Consider the following 20,691-nt stretch of genomic DNA (forward strand, 5'->3'; position numbering starts at 1 on the left):
GTAGTTTAAAATACTTTACTTGATATAAGACCAACTTTACCAGTAGCTGATGAAATCTTAAATATCTTTTAAAATTTTCATATTTGTAAGCCAAAGCTTAATTTTTGATGGTGAGTGGTTATTATGAGGAAGAATCTGGCTCAGTTAGAGGAAACTCGACTCCAAAAACAGCAAAACTGCATTTATCAGGAGCAGGACAGTAAATAAATATTCATCACGTGAAAGTTTAAAGACAAATTCATCTTAATGTGGGATTCTAGTAATTTTCTAAAATATCTAGAAATATTGATAGTTGGACTGTTGTAGTACTTAAAATAGAAATTAAATCTGAGGGAAACGTGTATAAATACAGCTTTACTTTAAGGACAAAAGGCTCTTTATTTCTCAGCAAGAAGGCGTTGGTTCAAATCCCGGCTGGGTGGCCTGAAACAGAATCACCAATGAGGGACGTTTGCATGTTCTCGTGTGTAAGATCATAAATATCATTCCTATTATGACTTTCCTTTTTAATTTTTTATTCATTAAATTACAAAATAATTGAGTTCAACTTTTTTAAACGTAGATTTGAGCTTAAAAGATTGTATTTTTATCATTTGCCTGGTAATGAATACTTTATACTGTAATTATATGACAGTCTAGTATTTTTTATTCTGTCTTAGTATAAAAAATAAAATGAGTTTGTCATTTGTGTGGCAAAATGACTCTAAATTTATTGATAAAAGTGAAAAACCACTAGAGAAAATGCAGGCGTGTGCACCCACAGGAACGCGGGGGGGGGGGGCCCCTTTTGCCACGTAATAAAGAAATTCCCTGTTTTTTCTTTTTTTGTACTAACGTGAATACATTTCTATTAGAAAATCTCCTGATGTTCTGATATGTGACAGAATATGAATAATAACTGCAGAATCCTCCCAGCAACAGTTTTTGATAACACTAAGTATTGTAAATAGTTTCAGCATTCTGGCGATAGAAGTTGTTGAAAATCTGATTTTAAAATATTACCATCTGGATTAAACTTGATTCATGATTATTATGTCTGCAGCACAATGTGCCAACAGAAAGAGCCTCCAGTGTTTTATTGTTTTGACGTCTTCCAAGTCTGTGATAAAGTGAACAAACTCATGTTGACAATAATTTGTTTACATAACAGAAATGACAATTGTTTCACTTTCACCCACAGTAGCAGAATTCTTAAATCTATTGGTAGTTTATTTTAAAATTTGACTTAGTTTCAGTTTTGATTAAAGGACAAAATCTGAGCTTTTGCTGCCCTTTTCCAACTTCCATGTGCTCCTGATTCCCAGTCAAATTTGGCTGTTTTTATGCTTCACATAAAGGTCGTAAGCCATCCCTTTACCTGAAATTGTGTTGTCAGGAAGGTGTATTATTATCAACATTTTTATTATATTTACATTTTTTTATTTCTTTGGAACAAAAAAAGAATCCTTGAATAATGTCTATGCACAAACAGTGAAAACTCCACAATTAGAAAAACTTTTTCCGTTGGCTAACAGACAGAAAATCTCTAAAACTGGGTAGAAAACGAGAAAAGAGTACAGAGCAAGAATAGTGCCGCGCGGAGTGCTGCACGTGCGCGGAGGCTGCAGCGTGTGTAGGTTCGCTGGTCTCATTTGTACGTCGCTGGCCCCGCCCCCCGCCCCGCCCTGCCCGCCGGAGATTGGAGTCTGCTGGGAACTCCATGGTGCTAAATTTTTCAAGATGTCGTCGCTGGAACAGAGGCTCTCGAGGATCGAGGAGAAGCTAAAGCAGGAAAACGAAGAGGCCCGTCGGAGAATTGACTTGAGCATCGACATGAGTCCGCAGCGATCACGCCCGAGGCCAAGTGAGTGTCCAGCGGGGGTCACTGGGGTTCGGTGACGGCCAGAACAGCGAGGGGAAGATCGGAGAGAAGGGGTGGGGTGGGGTGGGGTGTATGAGGGCTGTTATGCTACTCCATGCTAAAAGCTACATGCTATCATGCTAACTACGTAAACAAACATGAACAAGAATAATGATTTATTATCGTCAAAGCGCTTCTTCAACAATCAAGGCAGCTTCTGTTTTGGGTTCTTCACTGGGAGTGTCGGTGACGGCGGTGTGAAGTATAACCGCGGTAACCTTGTACCGCAGTCCGTTTTGTTTCTGTCCTGTCAAACATGCTAAGCTAACGGGCTAGCTCCGCATCCATCGCTAGGCCTGTAAAGTATTCAACGTTGTTTACAGCTTTTCACGCGAATGTGCAGAAATGCCACTCATGCCGTAGTTTCATTGTTCTTAAAAAACGTCCTTTTATACTAGTTTTTATTTCTAAAAAGCTTGTTTTCGATGCCATTTTATGTGTTCCTAAGCAGGCTAATTCGATAAGCTAGCTGCGTCAAACAGACGTCAAGTTTGATTTACTCGCAGCTGAACGGTTACACGTAAAGCTGCCGTACTTTGTTTTTCCTTTAGTCTTTTTATATTAAAATAATTAAAGCACAAATAGCAGACGATTATCAAAACTAAAGACAAGAAGAAAATGATAATAATCTTCACTTCGTACATACTATCAGTCAAAACAGTCAGTTGTTTCCGCTCAAGAAAAATAATTATTGACAAAAATGGGAAGCCTCTTGGATAATAAGAGGTGAAACGTCTTCCAACTTTAAAAACTAAGTCCAGATGACAGCCCCTAAACCTACTACTATAAATAAAAAGAAGGGTTATCTCCAGCTTCTATTTTTTTAAAGAACTCCCTTTGACTTCATTTGTTTTTGTAGGGGTTCTATCTTAAGATCTAAACCTTTAAAATTCTGTAAATAAGTTTGAGAATAATAAACCTCAACCTTAAGTTTTTCACTCTGTTGTGACACAGAAACAGAATTTATTTGAAAATTTTCTTCTGAAGAATGAAGGACATCTGAACGTGTTCTTCGGACATATTTGCTGATTTTAGTACTGATCGTCAGTCGTTGTTATTTATGTTTCAAAGTTTTGTTCATACATTTCTCATCCTTTTTCTCCATGCTAGTGAGCCTCGATGCATAGTGGTTTTTCGCACAGACCTCTGGTAAATTCCTCTGAAAAAATGGCCTAAATAGTGCACCACCCGGCAGGGGGGGTGAATTCTGAAAAGGCCTTGGAGCGAAGCTCCAGTTGAGATGTTTTGGTTTTGGCCAACAGTGGAAAAAGTTGCACAATATACTTTCATTTGACATTATTTACGTTAAAATGGCATGATCTGTCACTACTGTGGCTCTGTGGGATAACCTGGACTTTTTGTTTTGTCTTATGGAGTTGCTTGGCTCTTCGTGTTAATATTTAATTTCCTTTTTTAATTCTATTTCTTTCTAATTGGGATCAGAAACATTGGTAGTGTTGTGCCCATGAAGGTTTTGTGCCCGTGTCTTCTCATTGTTTTGCAAAAAAGAAAAAAAGCGAAAAGCTGAAGTGTGTTTTATTTTCATGAGAACATGATGAAATGTGGAAGTGTTTGCTGTTTCCTGTAATGTGCGTGTGTGTATGTATATTTTCTTTCCTCTGTCTAGTCATCGTGATCCAGCTCAGTCCTGCTCCAGCCCCCTCCCAGCGTGCAGGTATCATTCATTCACCTCTGCCACTGCTCCCCACCACCTTCCAGCCCTCCGTTCTCTGCTCCGCTCTCCTCCTCTCCATCACTTCCTCTCCATCTCATTTCAAACATCCAGAGAAACATTCAGCTCAGCCAGGAGCTTTAAAGCTCCTGACTAAATATTTACTTCTTCTTGACATTTTTATGTGCTTTTATTTCTTCTATTTTACTGTGTTTAGAACGATGGGATGGGATAAAACCTTTTTATTGTTAATTTGTCAGATAAAAAAAAAAACTTTTCTCCACTTTATCAGAAAATATTTCCCCCCAACATGTCACAGCTCATCAAAAGGTTGCACAAACTCATGCATCCAGTACTTTTCCACCGCTGACATTTCAACCCTGCAGTTCTTCATCCTCCACTTTCTCACCCTTCTGTGCGTCTGTGCCAGTGGCAGGGCAGTGTTGGTTCGCATTGATGTGTTTGTGTGCTTCAGCACACGTGGAGGACCATTAACATTTGTTCTGCTGGAGGCAGAGAACCCCCTTCTTGTGCATGTGGCTTTGTTTTGTTTTTTTGCACGGCGTCGTGGAATGGGTTGTTTTTGTTTGAGCGTCTCTAATCCAGCATCCCCACCGTTCTGTCTGCAGGAGCGGGGAAACCTCCGCCTGGTTTCCCTTTCTCGTCTGTTTTCCTAACGGCACAGCTGAATGTTTTCCTTCCTGGTTCAGTGTTTCTGACTTACAGCTACGTCTTGCTATGCAGTTTTTTTTTATCTACCGTATCTCTCTCACTTTGGACTGTTTTGATGTTTTTTTTCCCCCCTCATCTCCTGGCTCCTCCCCTTTTTTGCAGTGGCGCTGTGTGAGCAGGAGGCGGGCCTGCTAGCATCTGTGTTGGTCCGTCCGTTCCTCCTCCCATCTGTTTAGAGGCTGTCAGAACTTTGGAGATGAAAATCTGTGCCGACGGCCGCTGGCGTCTGCCCGTCACACTAACCCCCCCCGCTTCCTTTCACCAACCATTTTCCCCGAACAGGCCGACCCGTCCGGGCCGCTCCTGGACCCAAACACTGGTGCTCCTGGCAGAGCCCTATCTCACTCGTGCAGAAAAACTCTGAGCAGCAGGAAGTGACTGCTAGCAGACATTTAGTCTAGTCATACCTCTAGTATGCAGTGAGACCGCGTCACTGAAGGGTGTAAACACAGATTCCACTGGACATGATCATTATTTGTGTTTGTGTGGCTGCTATGGGGGTAACCATTGATCGATGAACTGTAGATGACTTCCCGTTGAGGCTTAATGTGTATTTTAAGAAGCTCAGCCTGCCTGCATGGCTTTAACGGGATAGGAAGTCCTTACACGGCAGAAGGCTTTTGCTTCTTCGATGTGGACGTACCAAAAAATTCAAACGAGATAAAAAAAGAAGATACGTTTGGCTAAAACAGTAGTTTTTTAGGTAATTTAGCTGAAAGCAAAGGTCAGAGTAGCTGTTCTGGGCGGAGTTGTGCCGTCGTCCAGCGGTGCTGGAGCCATCTTTAGGTGTAGCGTTTGCAGCCTCTTTAGGACTCTAGAAGATCTATAGCAGTGGTCCCCAACCTTTTTCAGGCCACAGACCAGTGTTAATGTCAGACAAACATTTCACGGCCGGGCCTATATGAGGCTGAAATGGGCCTTCCGTTTCTTAACTTTTGAGGGTAAAGTTTGTCTTCGTCCTCTGTTAAATTTCTGCAGCTGCTTTAAACTTAATCGTTCACTAGATTTCCTGTAGGAACCATTAAAATGTGAAGAAGATTTTCTCTTCAAAGTTGAAGCTAAAAATCAGACGCCAACTTCAGCCTCGTCCGACTTTTAGGGGAAAAAGGGTCACTACAGCTGGTATTTTCTAAATCTAATAATAAACTTGAATCGACTGAACAACTTTATTAGCAGCAGCAGCATCGCAACATTAGCTGCCAGGTGCTGAGTATTCTGCATTATTATTATTATGGTCTGTGGAAACAACTGTCAGAATTAATTCATATTTGGAGTAAAGCCTCCTGGCTTTTGTCTGGTCGATACAGCTTTCTTTCTGTTTCCTCGCTGGATTATTTCAGCCACAAGAAACTTTCCTATTATATTTATGTTGTGTTGACTCTCCCAGCCCGGGGGTTTCAGTTTAGCGCTCGTAGCAGCCGCTTTATGAAGGTGTCAAATGGATTTTCGACGCGTGTCCGAGCGACTCGGCGTGCGTCAGGAACGAGTCGGAAATGGTGGAGAGGATTCAGGAGTTTTCCAAAATAAAACTTCCACGTAGGTCGTCCTTTTTTCCTTTGCAGCCCGCCACCCACTGTCCCACAGACTGGTACCGGTCCGCGGCCCGGGGTTTGGGGACCACTGGTTTAGAAAACACTTATGCCCTTTAATTCTACATACCTAAAGAGGTTCAGGCTCCTTTATGCTACATGGACTTTAGCTCAACAGAAGGAGAGGGACAACAAATCGATCAGTCGGCTCGCCGATTTGATGAGAGTTATGGTTCATCTTAATCACAAATGTTTAGCTGGTTATTTGTAGGGAAATGTTTTTATTTTTTAAGGAACAAAGCGTGTTGAAACCAAAGACTCAGACGTGAGGGCTGTAAGTCCTGACTGGTCCTCAAAGCACTGAACGAGCTGCTGGGTGTGGGGAGCGTACCTCCACCTGCAGTCCGCTTTCTTTTAACGCCACCGTCTCTCGCTCCAACCCAGCCCTGCAGCTGCCCCTGGCCAACGATGGCGGCAGCCGCTCGTCCTCTTCAGAGAGCTCGCCCCAGCACCACCCGTACCCCAGCCGCCCCCGACACATGCTCACCCTGCCCACGCCTCCCTACGGCCTGCAGAAGAGTCTGGAAAAGTAAGCTGGAGCCGGAAAACTGCAGCAGAGTGGGATCTGGAAGATTGTCTGTGATTACTCGTATAAAAGGGGGGTGGTGGGTGAGATCTAATGTAAAGAAACGTTAAGGATTTACATATAAGCCATCTGTAAAGAAATATATTTTTTTTTTTTCCGTATAGATTAATTTGAAAAATATTAATTCCAAAATCTTATTTAGAATTTTTTTTTTTCTCACAAATTCTGGACAAAAGTCAAACTTTCATAATTGAACTAAAGAATTCTTAGATTTAAAAACTTTTTTTTACCACTTAAAAAACATTAGAATATTGTTAGAAAGGATAATTGATCCATCAATTTGATGAATGCATATTTATGTTGGAGCTATCCAGATATCATTTAATTGAAGATTGATTTACTTTTTTTTACTTCCCCTAATATTTATCCAAAACCAACGCAGAGAAGCTTCTCTTGTCAAAACATGGGGGGGGTGTTTCTAAAGGAGGTTTGTGGTTGAACTTCTCAAACTTCCTCTCATTCTAAAAAGTCACCCTTTGGTTTGTAACGCGTCTCAAACTAAACCTCAGCCTCTTTGATTTTCTTTTAAGGATCTGACTTTGCGTTGCTTTCAATGACATCTGTATTTTTCCTTCTTCTGTCTGTTTAGTGCTGAAATTGACCAGAAATTACAGGAGATCATGAAGCAAACGGGTTACCTGAAGATTGACGGTCAGGTGAGACATTGAGGACGGATTTCTGGCATATAAAGATAATCTTTTAAGAATATAAATATATAATTGTTTTTTGGGCTATTGTTCTAAAGGTTGTGCAAGTTACTTCTTTATGGTCGTGAATATATTCACTTTTGTTCACTTCTCGCTGTGAAATTTTTATTTTTGTTGATGTTCATGAGGAGAATTTTCATTTTTTTCCTGCTGTTTAGCTTTGATTTATTTCCTACAAGCAGCTAAAACAAAAACACAACGAGAAAACGATCCCAAAACGAATAAATCCCTAAACTAAACATAAAGGAAACCATGTTGATAAAAACTGGAAAAGTCCCGGTTTGTCCTCGATGAAAGTTCAGACTTCTGTCCGTGTGAAGAAACGTCTCAGAAAAATGTCTGCATCCTTGGGATGTTTATTTTCGTGTCTGATAATCTCAAGCTCTGTGTAGTGTTGGGTTTTTTGTTTCCTCCATCAAGCTCCAGTTTCAGACTGTGGCTCTAAAGATGAAAACAATCTGAGAACAGCGGCTGTAGTCCTTCTCTTCATTGATCTTAGAGAATTGAAAACATGGATTTATGTCCATTTTTATGGCCACTGAGTTGATTTTATTCGGTTGGAACTGGAAAAAAACCCTTTTCTATGACCTCACACTTGGTTTTCAGTTATGTTAGAGATTATTTCCAAAATATTTTGCTTTTAAAAGAAAATTATCTACACATTTAACTCTAAAATACAGTGATTGATTATTACAGTAAAAAGAGACAAATAAGTAGTTTGTACTGTAAGAGTCTATACATATATAAATATAATTTTTATGTCCCATTTACAGAATATCTCGTTTTTGTAATTTATGTTGAGTTTGCTAGAACGTGTTTGGTTTTTTTTCTTTGTCTTCATGATTTATTTTTTCTAGAAACACATTTTCTAGTCTAATTTTTAAAAATAGGATTTTCCATTAAGATGAATATCTTTTTAAAAATGTAGTTATTTTTGTTTTGATTCTATACAGAAGGAATCTTTGTAAATCTACACCATAATCTTCATTTTTCTCGGTTTGGGTAGAATTTTGTTTTCACATCAAGTTGGTGTCAAAATATCTGGGAAGGGTTTCTGACGTCCTGCTCGACTCCTTCTGCCTCCGCAGCGATACCCAGCCGAGGTGTCGGACCTGATCAGCGAGGGAGAGATCGGCAGCGGCACCTGCGGACAGGTCTTCAAAGTCCGGTTCAAGAAGACGGGTCACGTCATCGCCGTCAAAGTAAGCCGGCCCCCTCAGTCTGTCACCGTTTAGTTTTTCTGTCTGTTCTTGCTGGTTTATTTCAGGGATTGGTGTCGGAACGATCCAGTCGATCATCTGCTTCATTTGTGTGTTTGTGCCCCCAGCAAATGCGCCGAACAGGAAATAAAGACGAAAATAAGAGGATCTTGATGGACCTGGATGTGGTTCTTAAAAGTCACGACTGTCCCTACATCATTCAGTGCTATGGAGCAATCGTCACCAATGTAGGTTGCCTGGAAACACCCCCCCGCTTTTAATCTGTCAATCAAGTCTATATTTAATAACATGGTACCAGTTTGTTGCTTTAGCCATTTACTGTATATGAGAACTGGACTGAGTGACCACACACCCCCCTGGCGTTCCAAACAGGAAGTGGCTCCAAGAAGCCAAAATCCCATAGACTTCTATAGAGAAATCAGCAGCTGTTTTTCAGTCATTGTAATCCAATTTTTTAAACACTTTATTGGTAATCCTCTTTTTTATTTCCTGTTCTCAAGTTATAAACTGGCCAATCAGATGCCTCCGTAGAAGCAGGCGGTCTCTCATGGAATGTTCAAAACGTTTGATTGGCAGATTTCGTGTAGCCCGTTTTCAAGTGGCAGGTGTGTGGCCTTCGAATTAGCTCACTCCCGATTGGTGAGAGTGGTTGCCATAGAGACGTCGACTCAGACCGTTTCTGACCAATCGCTGCTCACTGGCTCCAACATGGCGACATTTTCATCGCCAAAAAATGGCGACTTGATTTGGTTGGAGCCAGAAAAAAAACCATCGTCTAGGTGTGAGACTGCACATTAACTCGGTTATAGTCGAGGGTTCTGGCCCAGTTAATCTGTTTATCTTTGTCAGCCTCCAGTTGGTTAAATCCAGATGTTTGTCTCGTCATGCGTGTTCAGACGGATGTGTTCATCGCCATGGAGCTGATGGGAACGTGTGCAGAGAAGCTGAAGAAGAGAATCCAGGGGCCCATCCCGGAGCAGATTCTGGGAAAGATGACCGTGGCGGTAAGTTGAGGACACGCACGGAGCGGCGTTCCCCACGAGGGCCGAGGCGTCCTCACGTCTCCACTGTGCGCGATTCTTCTGTGCAGATCGTGAAGGCGTTGTTGTACCTGAAAGAGAAACACGGCGTCATCCATCGGGACGTGAAACCCTCCAACATCCTCCTCGACGCTAAAGGTCAGATCAAGCTGTGCGACTTTGGCATCAGCGGACGGCTCGTCGACTCTAAGGCCAAAACTCGCAGCGCCGGCTGTGCTGCCTACATGGCGGTACGACGCCCACACAGACATAACTGTTTATCTTCACATGGGTTACGGTTATACTTCACACCTTAAAGCACCCATGTCCAAACTCCAGACATTGAGGACCAGCGTTCTGGAGTCCGACAGCCCTGCCTTTAAGTGACTCCGGACTACCAGAGAACCAAAACCAATGACAACCCTTCGCAGAGCCCCGCCCCGTCACATCTGGTTTCACTGAAAAGCCCCAAATGTCCTCTGTAGAAGGGCGTTCAGGCAGTAGTCTGCAGTGGTTGGGAGATATTCAGTGGTCAGGAGGTTAAACTCAAATGCTGCGTTCACACCCAACGGGATTCCGTCTTTTTATTATTGTCTCCAAACCAATGAAATGTTGTAGAACCTTCAGGACAAGAAGAACGGCATCGATCAGCTTCTCCTCCATGTTGATTTTGGACTCCTGTTCAGAAATGTGAACTCTGGAAATGTTTGGATGTTTTTCAGGCTTTCTTGCCACCAGAGTATCACCTCTAGCATCTCTCATCTGTACATTAGCTTAGCGTTGAAACTGGACGCCCCTGACGCTCGAATAACGCTCAGTGTGAACACCAAGCATATGCGTTACACAAGCCGTCGGATTCAGGTTCACAGGCAATATGGATGACAGGAACAAACGTCGGCATTTAAAGAAGAACTAAGCGTGTGTCGTGCTGAATAAGTTCAGTCGATTAGAGAATGAAGGTTGGGAATAATGGAACGCCTCAGATGAAACAGGTTTGACTTAACAGCTGGTTAGAAGGATCAAACATGGGGGGGCAGGTCTGGACTAAACCGTCCAGAAGCTGTGCTGCTATGCTGGAAGTAGCAGACACCTCAGGAAATTCTGTTCTGTATCTACGTCTCCCCCCTTTAGAAACGTTGTCTGCCAATATTTGTGCATGAAGTTGCACCCGTTAGCCCCACGTTTCTTGTTTCCGCTAACGTCACCATGTTTTTCAGCCTGAACGGATAGACCCCCCGGATCCCACCAAACCCGACTACGACATCCGAGCAGACGTGTGGAGCCTCGGCATTTCTCTGGTAAAACATCTTTTTCCTCTAACGTGTTTCTGGACACCGCGAAAGGATCGCCGTTCCGTCCAGAAAAACCTCATTGTGGGATGGAAGGGCTTTCATGTGAAATCAATATGAATTTATGTCACATTGACATTCAGCCCACGAGCAGGAAAAAGACGCTGCAGACGCTGTAAAGTGTGGAATCATGTCTGGTTTAGTCAATAAGGTCGTCTCTCGTGTGGCGTCAGCTCTGTCATGCTTGAGCTGGAAGTTTGTTGAGGTTTGACGTCTCAAACTTCTTCCTGTCAGCTAAACAAAAGGACACCACAAGGGGGCGCTGGTTTGTTTGAATCTCAGCTGCATTTAGGAGACAATCGTGGAAATCAGTGTCTTTAGTTCTGAGGAAAAACTCCTAAATGCTCGTTTGCAGAATAAATGACATCCTGCGTTATTGTGTTGGATAGTCAGTAGATTCAGTCCAAAGAAATTATCATTTTTTTAAATTATTATTATTTGTATACCCAGTACTATAGAGTTCATTTACAGCTTTTTTCTTGATGTGTTGTTGTAATGAAATTCAGATACAGGGGGCAAAAATAACCAAATCTATGCTCACTAACTGGAAAGAGAAAGCTTTGTTTTAAATTACAAAAGCAGATATATCAGTCAAACTCAGCGATTCAAGGAGATTCAGTGGATCACTCTGATCCATCAGAACCTTTTACTGCAAAGTCCAGACAGACTTTCACTCGATTTGCTTTCGGCATTTTTTACACAAGCACCGCCCCGCCCCCCTCGCGGCCCCACCCGTTTGTATCTGAGCCCGCCCACAAGCGTTTGAAAGGTGAACTGATTGGTTACAGCAACTGAAAAGAATAGAAGTGATTGACATGTTTAAAATGAAGCAGTTACATTTATAATACGGTACTGATAATGCCGTCAACATCGGCACCGGTACCAACGTGCTTCAGTACCCGTCCTTGGTTATAAATGCATTTATGAGATTTTTCAGATCTAGGTGCTGATTGGTCCTCTGCGTCCTTTAGGTGGAGCTGGCCACGGGACAGTTTCCTTACAAGAACTGTAAGACAGACTTTGAGGTTCTGACCAAAGTCCTGCAGGAAGACCCTCCTCTGTTGCCTCTCGGCATGGGTTTCTCCCTGGACTTCCAGTCCTTCGTCAAAGACTGGTAAGTAGGAACTGGTCTGCGACAGACCGGCTGGTGTTCTGAGCGGTGTGTCTTCATTACGACGGAACAAACTAAAGCAATCATTACGTCTGTCCGCAGCCTCACAAAAGATCACAGAAAAAGGCCAAAATACCATCAGCTGCTGGTAAGTGACCTTTGGCGAAGCGTCGAAGGCGTCGGGATGGTTGGGGTCCTGACAGCTCCGCCTCTGTTCTGTCTCCCCACAGGAGCACAGTTTCATCAGGCGCTACGAGGTGCTGGAGGTGGACGTGGCGGGCTGGTTTCAGACAGTGATGGACGGCACGGAGTCTCCTCGCAGCAGCCAGTGTTACAGCCATCAGCACATGCTCCACTCCATCTTCAGCAGGTAGCCTAGCCTCAGCTGACGCGGCTCTCCAGACTAGCCTAGCTTTAGCTTCGCCTGGCCCGGCCCGGCCTGTCCTAGTCTAGCTGGTGCGGCAGCCGCGCCCACTTCTCAGCCCATCCGTGCTCGCCCACCTGTTCACCAGAAGAACCCCAAACGGGACACACAGAGCTAAACCTTGGAGGACTCCGGATGGACAGATGGCGTGATGACCACAGTGGACGGAGGATGGATGGATAGACGACAAAAAGGGGGGGGGGGGGGGTATTTATTGCTAGATTGAACTGGCAGACATACTTGGCGTTCACGGAGTGGAGGTGTCGCACTATCACCTCCTTTCTATCTTTAACAGCTGTATACTAACAAACTGACCTTTTAGTGTGTACTTTTTGTTTCCGTTTGGATCCAAACCGTTGGATTTATCAGCAGAATAGTCACGACACACTGGAACAAAGTCATCAAACACAAACGACTCTTGTAAATAGAACGAGGACACGTGAAGCTACTTTGTGGATCGAACACACGCTCAGGCGACGCTCACTGGCTGTTTTTCACCGGACCGCTTCGTCACTTTTTTTAGTTCACACTACACCTCTGACCCACCGGTGGCGCATTCATCGCGGTGACATCACGATAACACGTCGTCTGTTTTTAGCTGCAATTATAAAAGGGAGAGAAAAAAATGGAAACAAAAAAATTAGTGAGTTTTTAAGCTTTTGCAGGTTCAGTAAAAGTCTTTTTTTTTTCTTGGATGAGCTAAAACAAAAGTGGTGGAAAAGGGAAGGAGAAAGGAAGCTGAGTGGATCTGTGTCCTAAAAACGCTGAAGATCTCAGTGACTTTAGGATCTGTTAGGCGGCTGGAGATCACCCAACACCAGCTTCATTCTTTGACGTGAAACGGAGCGGGAGAGCGTCTGCACAGAGAGCAGGACGCAGGTCCGATTACCCTTGAGAGCATTTCTACGCTGCACTCTTTCTGCCTTCCTCTTAGTCCACCGGCTGCTTGGACTGATGGAGAATCTCAGACCAGAGGCTGCATGTCGGGTATGGATGGAGCCGTGGAGTCGAATTCAGACAAAGTGTGGCTTTGAGGGGAGGAGTCAAACTGTCCAACGGCTGGGAGGTTTGAAACCAGCAGCAGACGTGCAGTTCTGACGTAAACGCCTCGTTCAAGTCTTGTTTAGTGACAGATCCGTCCGTTATCTGAACCCGCTTTAGCCTACCGAGGGTTACAGTGGAAACCTGAACATGAGGTTTGACTCGATCTGCGAGACGTCTGATCCTACCGAAGTTTAAAGTGTCGGGACTTCCGTCTGTGGATTCCTGGAAGTCATCAGCAGGTGACTGTAGTTTAGGCTGGAAGGCTAATTTAACCAAACATTAAGAGAAGGTTTCTTTTTATGGTAGATCTGGACTCCGTTAGACAGTTGGAGGAAAAGTCTTCTGCCTTCAGAAAAAAACGCTCATTGATGGAAAATCCTCTACTCGGCCGAGTTTAGGTCTTTTTCCAGTTGATGGTTCAAATCCGAGGGCTGCGTTCCTCTTCACGTCACAGCGCCGTCCAGAACCAACGACTCCTGCAAACGCGGCCAACGAATACGGCCTTCTTTTTCCCGTTTTCAAGGATCGGTCTGCTCCATCCTTTTTATGCTGTCCATATCCCAGGATGCATTGCAGCAGAACCCGGAGATATTCTGACAACGGCGAAGCTGCCGAGATCAAAAGTTGGATCAAAGAAGCCAGGAAAACTTTGAGCTCCATGCCCGGTTCAGTACTCCTCGGGACTGACGGTTGCTAGGCAACGAGGCATTCGCCAGCCGTAGACAACCGGCCTGCCGGGCCAACGTCGCCATTGCAGGACGCAGCCCTCGAATTCGGACACGCCCATTGTTGGCCCGAGCCACTGAAGGAATCCCAGGTCATGACACTGCCCCCGCATGCTGCAGCATGGTTACATCTGATGATCTTTTCTCATCATTTTAGGCCCCGTCTTTGCTCTCTGCAGCAAAAATGAACGTTCACCTTCACATGGAGGCTGTCCAGATATCCCATCTCCCCTCTTTGCTTTTGTTTTTATTTATTTGCTTTTATTTGAAGTCACTTTTCGGGGTTCTGGTAGATCTCCTGGGGCGGTCTAGATCTGTAGTGAACCAAAGGCCTCCCCACATTTGACGCCTCCCCGATGATGAGGCGACACAAAACACGTCCATTTTTATGAGGAGGAGGAGGACCACCGCCTCCTGCCTCGCAGGGTCACAGCCAAAACCCGCTAGAGGGAGACTCGAAGCTCCAGCCCGCCATCTTTCACGGGCCAAACCAAACCGGCGCCTTCGAAGGGAGTAGCGGCTGCCATTGAGGGAGGAGACAGGAAAGAGGAGGAGTGACAGAGAGGAACAGGGACGTAGGAATGAATGGAAAGACTAGAGGAAGTGACATGATGGAGAGAGGAAAGGTGGACCGAAAGTTAAGAGAAACGAGGAACCGTCAGTTTACCGGAAGAGCTTTCGTGGTTTTGAACCATCAAACCGATTATGGCTAACGAGTTAGAGCGTGGGATCAGTTTACTGTTCAGACCGTGTAATTTATTTGCTGCTGCTGCTACGTTTGATCGCTTTAGACGCTGCTGTCTCTTCTTTTCCCCAAAGGACGAGTTTTTGTTTCTTTCAAGCCAAATAAATGAAGTAATGCAACGTCGACACATTTTACCAAATACAGAGGAGGAGTCAGGCCGGAGGAAGCAACACTACAGCTCTGTAGAAACGTCTGTCTGTCCAGGTCCGTGTCGCATCCGTCCATCCATCCCTCCACCGGTCGTCTGCGAGCTCCGTGACGGATCACACCAAAGGTGACCACGACGCGGCAAAAGAACAAGAGCATCGTTGTTGTTGTTGTAATGATGACCATTGTTTGTGACCTTATAATGGATTACTCTAAGCTATATGTGAATTATCTCTAGCTAGTAGGGAAGGATGAGTGTGTGTTTGTGTGTGTGTGTTTATAGTGTGCAGGGGGGGGACTGGTGCACCCCCACAGGGCAGCAGCCGGCTCACCGGATGAACGGCGTTCGGCCGAAGCGCCGCCGTCTTTTAAACAAGTGTGCCAAAAAAAAAAGAACTGTCTCAAACACTTAAGTGCGTAAACGACGGAGGCGGGGCTCCAGATGCTGACCCCGCCCTCCACCGCCACCTTTATGATCTGAAGAATTTAAGCCCCTTCAGGAAGTTCTCCATCTGTTTTGGGAAACTTCATTTTTGAAACACCTGTCACTGAAGAAGATTGTAAAAAATGATTTTATGGACTATTTTTTTAGCCCGTTTTTATAAAAATTAGCCCACCTAAACCATCCTAACTCGTACGTTTAACTTGTTTTCTTCTGCTTCCTGATGTAAACAAAGAATTGCGTAGAATTCCTCCGCTCCTAGATGAAATGCAAAGAACCCCAAACCGGCCTCCGTCTCTGGTTTGGGACTGGACTTCTCCATGGTTCTGGTTCTGGAGACATCCTCACGGTGCAGTTCCAGTTGTGACCGCTAGAGGCCACTGTCCGCCCCCGACGAGCTTTGCTGTCAAACTGTTTGACTTGAGGCCAAAGCTGCACGCGGTCTCCCGCTGTCATCTGTTTACGCTGCAGACGCACACGCACACGCTCACCTGCCCGTGCTGCGCGCGCGTCACTCCCCCCCACACGCCCGATTGGTTGACGGTGCCACGCCGCCCTTCTGCCTCCTCTAAGGTGAGAGCACCTGTGCGCCGGCTGCTGCTGCTGCCGCCGCTGTGGCTTTGCGTGTACATGAGCCTGTCAGGCGCGCCGCCGGTTGGAGGCCGCGCCGTGCCTTGGCACCGAGTGCGTGCGCGCTGTAACCCATCTGTAAGTAAACCAAATATCATTTTCACTATGCAGTCACTCAAAGCACCTCAGCTTGTGTCGAGGCAGAGCAAGGGACGTGTTTTGACTGAGCTGGCTTATATTTAAGGATTGTATTGGGGTTGGGGAGGGACGGTTTTTTTTTATTTGAATTTGTTTGTTTGGGGGGGTTGCAGATCAGTGCTGTAAAGTATATCAGTTGCATGTTTATGTCACGGCTGTAACCGCCATTGTTTGTGTTTAAGCCAATGGCCGGTTGGGACGGGGATGCACAAACAAATCTATTCTTATTTATAATTGTTTTTGGCATATTTTATGTATTTCTCTTTTTTGTTGTTTTTTTAATGTGAAAATATTGTGTACTTAGGAAGATACAAGTGTTTTAGCCTTTTTTTTTTTTTTTTAATGTTCTCTGTTCATTTTTGCTAAATGCTGTTTCACTTTGGACTGTCCCAGGAGGAGGGGGCGGAGTCTAATTGGCTGACAGTGTTAGAAAAATGGGAGCCCCCGCTGCCCCTCTTGTTGTGTGTCTTTCTCTTCAGTTGTGTGTGCAGAGAGCGCGTGTGACGTCTGTCTACCAAAAGATTGATTTATGACTATTAGCGTTTAGAAATTTCTCTCAATGTCATTTTTTTATTTTATAATTATGATAGTTTTTATTCTTTCTTCTTTTATGATTCAGGGCAATAATGACACCAAATTGAGATGGAAATAAATGGGAGATCCCAGACTGTCGAGGTGGAGCAACGCCGTTATGCTCCGCCCTCCTCATACGGCGAGACTCCAAGCCGAAACGTTATTAGTTTTGGTTTTTCTTGCTATTCACGTGTTTTGTTTTCTTTATGCTCAGTTGTTTCTGTTGCCCCTGTCGGGGTGCTGGTGGTATTTTCTCTCCTCGTTGTGCGGGACGCCGCTCCGTAAGGCCGCCCCGTAAGGACGCTGCACACTCGGGACGGCCTTTTGTTTGCGTCGCTGTTTGTCGTGCAGAAAAGAGAATATTTGAAATCTTCTTTATTTTCTCCGTCGCAGCATTTTATTTTTATTTTTTTTCAATCATGAGTCTGTGACGGAAAATGATTCAGACGTGTATTTTTCTCACTGGTATTTATTTATTGGTCTTTAGTTGTTTTTTTTCTGGGTGGGGGCTTAATGTTTTTTATTATTGTGGGGGGCAGACAGGACTTGAGGCACCGGTTGTGTTTGAATCTTTTGTCTCCTAGATCCAGTTTCTGAAACAAACCAACTGGTGTTTTGATGCTTTTAACGTGAAACTCTGGGTGCTTTTTAACCGGATTTACTGAACGCCACCCACTTTACTTTGAAAGGTTTGTGTGTCATAACCTGCACTTCCTGGTTGCAGGGCGCCCCCCCTCCCCCTCTTTGAAGTGTCCCTGAGGTCTGTCGTTTGGTTCCTTCAAAACGCCATCATCAGCTGATCTCACATGACTTTTGCTGTTTTGCAGGGTTTGGGGGGGGGGGGGGGGGGCAGCTTCGCGCTCTGCTGTTTAAAAAAAAAAAGACACACAATGACCTGTGTTGTATTGACAGTTGACAAACTTGTTTTTTTTCTTGGCCGTTTCCTCTCCCCCCCTCCATGGTCTCATTTCAAACATAAAAAAATGCCATTATATTGTGAATACCTCAGGATTTTTGGAAGAAAAAAAAACAATAAAACACTTAAAAATCCAATAAATCTATCAAAAACCTCCAGCATAGCGTTGTGTTGATTTTTCCCAAAGGAGGTTACAACCTGACTGTGCGGCTTGATGCTGCTGAGGTCTGGAGTCACTTCCTGTTTCAGGTGGCGTTCACGTCAGAACGGCGCCATCTCCTTCTCTCATGATGGGTCTCAGATGACGCGACGACAGAACTGTGGATCCGCCGGATTCCGAGCGGCTCCAGATCTCCACAAACTTCTCTTGAAGAGTCACTTCCCAGGTTCCATCGCCGCATCAACCTCCTCCTAAAAGATGAAACCCCCGAAAACTCCTCACTAAACACATGAAAACAAAGATGTGACCCAAAATTCATGTGGATTTATCAAACTGAACGCTTCCTGATTGACAAGGCAAGGCAGTATATTTATATACATGTAGATGTGTAACCATGCAAAGTTGCAGAAGGGGAGGGCGCTCAAACCAAGTGCGTTCTGATGTCCCCGCCCCTTCCTGTGGTCATCTGGGTGGATTCATCTTTCATCAGCCACAACGATAACCTTCAAGGCCAAAGTAAACAGCTTTTACCTGTGAAACCAGATGACCCTCCGTTACCACGGCTGCACTTCCTGTTCTGGTCATCTTCAATAAAAATGGCAGCAAAAAAGCCAAAGATCAGCGTTTTCTGTGTCGCTCTGCCATTTGTTCTGTCCTGAATGTTCCTTCCATCACTCTAAACCCCATTTTGGGGGGGGGTTCATCTGCAGAACAATCAGATTCCTTCATCCGTCAAGCGAATTGACCCCAAACGGCCACCGTCTTCGGGCGTGACGTCTCCCACATTCAGACTCTCATCACCAGCATCCAGGTGGGGGCTGCTGCAGCTGCAGAAGCTGCCTTAACCGTCCTGTGGCTCCCGTGTGAGCCCCGAGGTCAGGTCACCTCTACCTGGATAAGCAGAGGCGCGACTGACCCAACAGGCCTCCCCGACTGCTGAGCCCCCCCCCCCCCCCTAAACCATCACAGGTCGATCATCCCTGGAAGGAGGAAAACGGAGAAGCGAGGCTCTTTAACCAAGAGAGATTCTTTCAGACGAGTTCAATTTTTCTCGAGAACCTTTAGATCAGAAATGATCAAATCCCTGGTGAGGGGCAAGAGGGGCCGCCCCTTTACCCCTTCAACAGTCTGTCACAATGTTCTGCTGCAGACTCCCCGGGGTCACCGTGGGGTGGGGTCAGCAGGAAGGGAAAGTGTTGTACCTCTTTTTTTTTTTTTTTCTGCAGATATTAGAGAAATGTTTGCACAATTCCCCACAAAGCCTTTTCAGGGCATGACGGGACAGGTACGCAGGTGAAAGCCGACACCACAACAGATAATGCAGATCTGGAGGGACTCGGAGGCATTTTCAGCCATCATGACAACATGGAAGAAACTACCGATGCACAAAAGCAATTAAAAAAATGGTTTTGTTGAATTTATTCATCACAAACATTTGTCACTGAACTTTTTGTGTTGAATTTCTTTTATTTCAAACACAAATGAAAATAAACTTAAGAGTTTAAAATAGATATAGTTTATTTATCGTCTTAACGCCTCAATGAACAAAATCATCTTAACTCTCATCAATGTGAGGTGCAGCACTTTTGAACAGCAGTCCCCTATTTGGAGGTTTTGGAACGGTCGCCTTTTTTTTAAACTTGTACGTCTTTTTTTTTTTAAGTTTACGATACTTTTTCATTTGATGTCAGTGTTTTTATGTATGAATGTTTTTTTTATTTGTTTTGTGTTTATATCCTCTTATTCTTGAACCATGAAGTTAATCTTAGAGTTTGGGTGTATCTTGTTGCTAAACCTCGGCTCATACTAAAAAAGATGTTCATTTGGATGTTTGATTGCAAACAGGAGATGTGCTGCTTGGTGGTGTGTGTGTGGGGGGGGGGGGGGGGGGGGGGGGGTCCACTCATGCTGCTACTCGCTGCCTCCATTCCTCTCAGCTCATCTTTGATGTGTGTCTATCTACAGGAGGGTGGGGGCTCCTAATGACAGGGTTTCTGACGCCGCCCCCTCCCTCCACCTTTCTGCCTGGTTTGCTCCTCTGACCATATAAGGTAGGAAGTTAACCCAGAAGCTGATTGATGGGTGTGGGACAAAGTGCAGGTATAGACCCATTGCCTTGTTTGGGGTGGTGTGAATCAGTGGAGTTGGCCTGGGTGGGGTGCCCCCCCCCCCCCCCCCCCCCAACTTGCCCACGTCTGCCCCGGCGTTCCACTGGATGCAGAAAAGGAGGATGTGAGCTCCAAAGTGTGTTTGTGGTCCTGTCGGCCTGAAACTCAGAGCCTGAAACTTCCCCAAAGACAGAAGTGAAGAGGAGCAGACGACTGCAACGTCTGACGCAGGAAAACGTGCAAAAATCCAGGAGTGTCTGTGACCAAAACCCTCGTGTTCCTCAGATTTACTGGAAGACACATCCAGGATGAGTTGATGATCCGCGTCAAGGAACAGACGCCAAGACTGAACATCACACAGATTTCTACACGTTTCTTCGGTGAAGATGCTGCAGGAACATGAAAAGAGAGCGAGGAAGATACTCTCCATGAGTTCTGCTTCCCGAGTTTAACTTCAACTGAAGCAGATTTTATTGAAAAATTTCCATGCGTGAGCTTTATTGTTAACAGAAAGGCTGTAAAAGATCAAATGTTTGTTACTTCCTTTGAGAAAAGACAAACCAATTTAAAAAATAATTACTTTATTCACCACCGTGTTCTCTCTCTGATTACTTAAAAAAACTTTCTACTCAGTTAAGATCATTTCAATCCATTCCTTCCTGGGCAACTCCTCTTTACGCGGAGGACGTGAACGCAGCGCGTGAGGGGGGCGGGGCTTTGTGGCTCACCTGTGAAAGATAAAAGTGGGCGGAAG

At 44.8% G+C, this 20,691-nt stretch overlaps 1 protein-coding gene across 2 annotated transcripts; it reads left to right on the forward strand.

Moving 5' to 3' along the window:
* Positions 1–1,646: 1,646 nt before the first annotated feature.
* Positions 1,647–17,827, forward strand: map2k7 (mitogen-activated protein kinase kinase 7). 2 transcript variants are annotated; one of them, XM_020703732.2, is made up of 12 exons: positions 1,675–1,843; positions 3,528–3,575; positions 6,278–6,422; positions 7,069–7,135; positions 8,275–8,388; positions 8,514–8,633; positions 9,303–9,410; positions 9,497–9,676; positions 10,643–10,723; positions 11,746–11,888; positions 11,988–12,033; positions 12,116–17,827. In XM_020703732.2, the coding sequence occupies exons 1-12, from the start codon at positions 1,720–1,722 to the stop codon at positions 12,257–12,259; spliced, it is 1,320 nt and encodes a 439-aa protein (XP_020559391.1). In that variant the 5' UTR covers positions 1,675–1,719; the 3' UTR covers positions 12,260–17,827. The 2 variants fall into 2 exon arrangements, with proteins under 2 accessions (XP_020559421.1, XP_020559391.1); XM_020703762.2 differs by lacking the exon at positions 3,528–3,575 and having other exon boundaries at positions 1,647–1,843.
* The last annotated feature ends 2,864 nt before the right edge of the window (positions 17,828–20,691 follow it).

This window comes from Oryzias latipes, chromosome 1, assembly GCF_002234675.1.
Source record: "Oryzias latipes chromosome 1, ASM223467v1".
NCBI lineage: Eukaryota > Metazoa > Chordata > Actinopteri > Beloniformes > Adrianichthyidae > Oryzias > Oryzias latipes.